Below are 4,047 nucleotides of genomic sequence, written 5' to 3'. Positions count from 1 at the left end.
TTTTCTTTGGTCACACATAGATACCTTGGCACAGTCAGGGTTTGATACCAGGCAGTCTGGCTCAAAAACTTAGCCTTTCAATACGTTTATTCTCTTGTGTATAGAGGCGCTGCTGCAGAATTTGCACATGATTCTAAAGCAAATTCAAGGGAAAAATGAGACTGCAGCTTTACTTGTAAAACCACACACTGAGGAAATTCACAATAAGAGCAGATGCTGTGGTGGTTCTGGAATGACTTAAAACTTCTGTAAGTGTATTCATACCCAAAACTTCAGGAAAATAAAGAGAAGAGAGAATGCAACAGATCTGAAGTAGGATTTTGAGCACAGTGCACAATCTTAAATACTAGGAAGTCAGTGTGAACTCACATTTCTTAATTACATGTCAAACTCAGTAATTTTACATTTAAAAGCATTAAATTTTTCTGTTGCTATAGTGCCTGTTAGAAATGATAAGTTCATCTTTTGTCTAGCCATGTTAGGAAGAAGTTGAGCTTCACTGTGGGATAAAATGATGGTAACTAGGTCTCAGTAAACATCAATTATTTCTCTTGTTTTTGTTTTCAGAGTGAATCATTTGCTAGAGAATCCCTGGAACAGCTTACAATGAGGTACACAGAATTACTAAAGATTCTCCGAAGCCCTTTTTCCCAGTAATTCATCTGTTTTGTAGACCTACTCAAAAATTCAGAGAAAATTCTGAGCATATTTGTTGCTACAGTGAAAGCAGCATAGAACACACAGCCATTATCTAATATTTTCAGAAAATAGTCCTATGAGTTAGAGTGTCAACACTGAATTTTTTTCTACTTTAATATTTTTGATACAGATTGATAAAGAGAGTGACATAATTTCTGTACTGAGTAGGGATGGCCAGATAAAATATAGGACACCCAGCAAAATTTGAAATTCAGATAAACCACAGATAAATTATTTAGCATAAAATATTTGGGTCACATTTATACTAAAAAATTCATTGCCTATCTGAAATTCAAATTTAACTGGCATTTGTATTTTTACTTGCTAAATCTGGCAACTTTAATTTTTAGGTCTCAATAGGAATTGAGAATGTTCTTTTCTGTTATGGATTTGGGGTCTGGTGGTCACTTTCGTTAGAATTCCACTTTAAGCTATAACCTAAGAGACAGTCGCACCTCCTTATTTTATGAGAAAAGCAGAAACTTTGAGGTAAGATTATCCTCTCTGTAACCTAGCTCTGTTATTTACTATCTGAATGATCAGAAACAAAGTAGTTAACATGTATATATTTCAACCTGTTTGAATGAGACATGGGGAATAGGTCTATGTATGTCGATTTTTCTCACTGGAATCATAGAAATGTTTATACCCACCTTAGGCGATTCTTCTAAGGATCAAATATATCTAAAACCCTTAAGGTTCTCTCATGCACATATATAGCTCAAGTATATATTTCCATTATTCTTTCCATCTTCTTGTTGCTATAAAAATGTGTGGCCTTTCTTGTTGACATAAAAATATACGCCTTCCTGCTTATGAGTAAATGGTATGATATTAATAATAATTTGAATATCATCAATTTTTCCCTACATGCATAATCCTGGTGAGCCATTCTGGATTTTTTGTTCTTATTTTTGAAATTTTCAGGGAGTGTCTGACATATTCTTGTAAACTCTTGTCTTATATTTTCTATTTCCACCCTATTTTTTAAATTTACTTACCATGAAGCATTTTTAACAATATATATATCTCCTCTGTTACTGCAGCTTCTGACATCCTTGAGACTGTCAATCTTTTATTTGGTATTAATTCCTTATGCTTCCAAAGTTGTAAGCCTTGGAGGGGTATAAAAGTAGGATACAAAAGTATACTACATTTGCTCCAATGCTCAGTATACCAGGAATGAACCATATTTCAGATATTAATAGGGACAATTCTGTTCCCCTTAGCATTTGAGGTATGTACAGGGCTATTGCTTTGGTTCTCATATTTCAGTTTTCCTTGTAAAATTATTCTTTGTAGGGGCCAAACCTCCAAACATGAGCCTATTCTTATTTTCCTTTCCTTCCTCCTGTAAAAGTGGAATTCAGAGCCTCTTGAGTTACCTCAAGGATAAGAAGATTAACAAATAGTAAGGAGAACCACATAGCAAGCTACTTTTCCCTTCCAGAATATTCTGTACATTTACCTACAGCCACTTTGTTCATTTGTCATTCACTGGAAAGAATGCAAGGTAGAATTCAATGCAATGTACCACAGAAAGTAGACAAAACAAGCTCATTCCAAAAATGATCACAATCACAGAGTGTTTACCGGAAAGAAATTGAACAAATGACTGTTCAAACTGAAAGCCACAGAGAAAGGCTTGGAAGAATAGCTGGGAATAGAGGGTGTTTTTCTTTCTTTTTTTTTTTTTTTTTTTTTTTTGTCTTTTTGGGTGCACATTAGTATCTGTATGATCTGTTTGGGGCGGGGGGCATCCAGACCCTTCAGGTTAAAGTAAAAGGATTTAATGAAGGGATATACTGGTAAAATGCCAGAACCAAAAATCAAAAAATATATATTTTTGTTATGTCACAATCCAAAGGTGTGACAATGGCAACAATACCAAACTATGTCTCAGCCACAGAGAACTGCTTGGAGAATCTGAATGAAACCGACTACTTTCTGGGCACTGTTACTTTGTACATGTTAGTCCAATTTCCTGCAAAACTCTCCTCCCCTCATCTTTCCAAAATTGTCTTATTCTTCTCAGGAACCAGTTTCCTTCTGCTTAAATGTCCCTGCCCTTCCCGTACTGAGACAGACATTTTTAGAGACTAAGCTCTCTGGCAATTGCATGTTTCACTTGCTATTTTAATTATTTCTTTGTGTGTATCCCTCATCCCCTTGGAGGTATAGGCCATATGCTACTCATTTCTGTGTTACCTGTGTCCCTTTAGCACAGAGCTTGTGCACAGAATTCCTTAGTAATTGCTTGGCAAATTGAACACAGTGTAATTGTCCATAAAGAAAAAAATGTACCTTTGAATAATTTCATTCTATTATAAGTGTTATTCTATACTACTAAGCATGTTTAAAGCTTTAAAGAATTATGTAAAAATCTATATAGATATGAACAATTTGGTATGTCAGATATTAAAAGATACATATATTAATCTTCTGATACCTAGATGCTCATTCCAACATTAATATGGATCTTTTATTTTGTTATCATGCCTAGAAATTTTATTGATTCATCAAGTAGTACAGTAGACTTGACTTGTATTCAAATTAGTATAGTTAGTACAATCTTTTTTTTTTTTTTCACAAATAGGATTCTTTATTTGTCATTATTAAAAGCCTGAATTTTAGACAGATTCTTGGACTGGTGGTTCATATCCATCAGCTCGTTCAACTTTAGCACCTGTCTCGTCCCTAGTAGCTTTTCCAGAGCTACTACCTTCACCATGAAGCTCCATGAGTTTTCCCAATTCAAACTTGGGTTTCTTTAGCATTTTTACTTTTCTAACGAAGACATCATGGAGAGGATAAATAGATTGGCATGCCTTTTCTATGTCTTTTCCAATGCTATCTGGAATCAATTTATTGACAACTTCTTTCAAGTCATTGGTCTGCATCTCTCTGGTCATGATTTCCATTATTTTCTTCCGGATTTGGCGAACCTGTTGGTGCTGGGCATAAGAGGTCTTCCGTATCTGATTGTTGCGTTTTTTAGTTAAACCAACACAGAACAGACGAAGCAAATAACCATCAGTAGTCTTAACATCAACATGAGCTTCAATCATAGTACTTTCTTCTTGGCTCCCTTTTTGCCGCCTTTCGTAAGGCGCTTGTTCTTGCCGACTGCCATGACGGTGCTCAGCGAGCCAAAAGGGCTACAATCTTAAAATAAAGCAAATAAAATAGCTAAATGGATTTTGATTTTTTATTTTGACTTTTTAGTGCTTAATAAATTAAACTGAAATAAAAGAACAGTATACCTCCCTGTGATCTGAAGCATGATTTTTTGGATAGTACCAGTTGATTTTTACAGACTTTGGCTGGTCTTCTGAATTCTAGCATTTT

At 34.9% G+C, this 4,047-nt stretch overlaps 1 protein-coding gene across 1 annotated transcript; it reads right to left on the bottom strand.

Annotated features, from left to right (window-relative positions):
- Window positions 1–3,272: 3,272 nt before the first annotated feature.
- Window positions 3,273–3,837, bottom strand: LOC128567624 (40S ribosomal protein S3a-like). The gene has a single exon (XM_053564977.1). The coding sequence runs from the start codon at window positions 3,765–3,767 to the stop codon at window positions 3,330–3,332; it is 438 nt and encodes a 145-aa protein (XP_053420952.1). The 5' UTR covers window positions 3,768–3,837; the 3' UTR covers window positions 3,273–3,329.
- Between the last annotated feature and the right edge of the window lie 210 nt (window positions 3,838–4,047).

The sequence above is a fragment of the Nycticebus coucang genome, chromosome 16 (genome assembly GCF_027406575.1).
Source record: "Nycticebus coucang isolate mNycCou1 chromosome 16, mNycCou1.pri, whole genome shotgun sequence".
Taxonomy (NCBI): Eukaryota; Metazoa; Chordata; class Mammalia; order Primates; family Lorisidae; genus Nycticebus; species Nycticebus coucang.
Note: the sequence above shows the minus strand (reverse complement) of the source record. Positions and strands in the feature narration are given on the sequence as shown.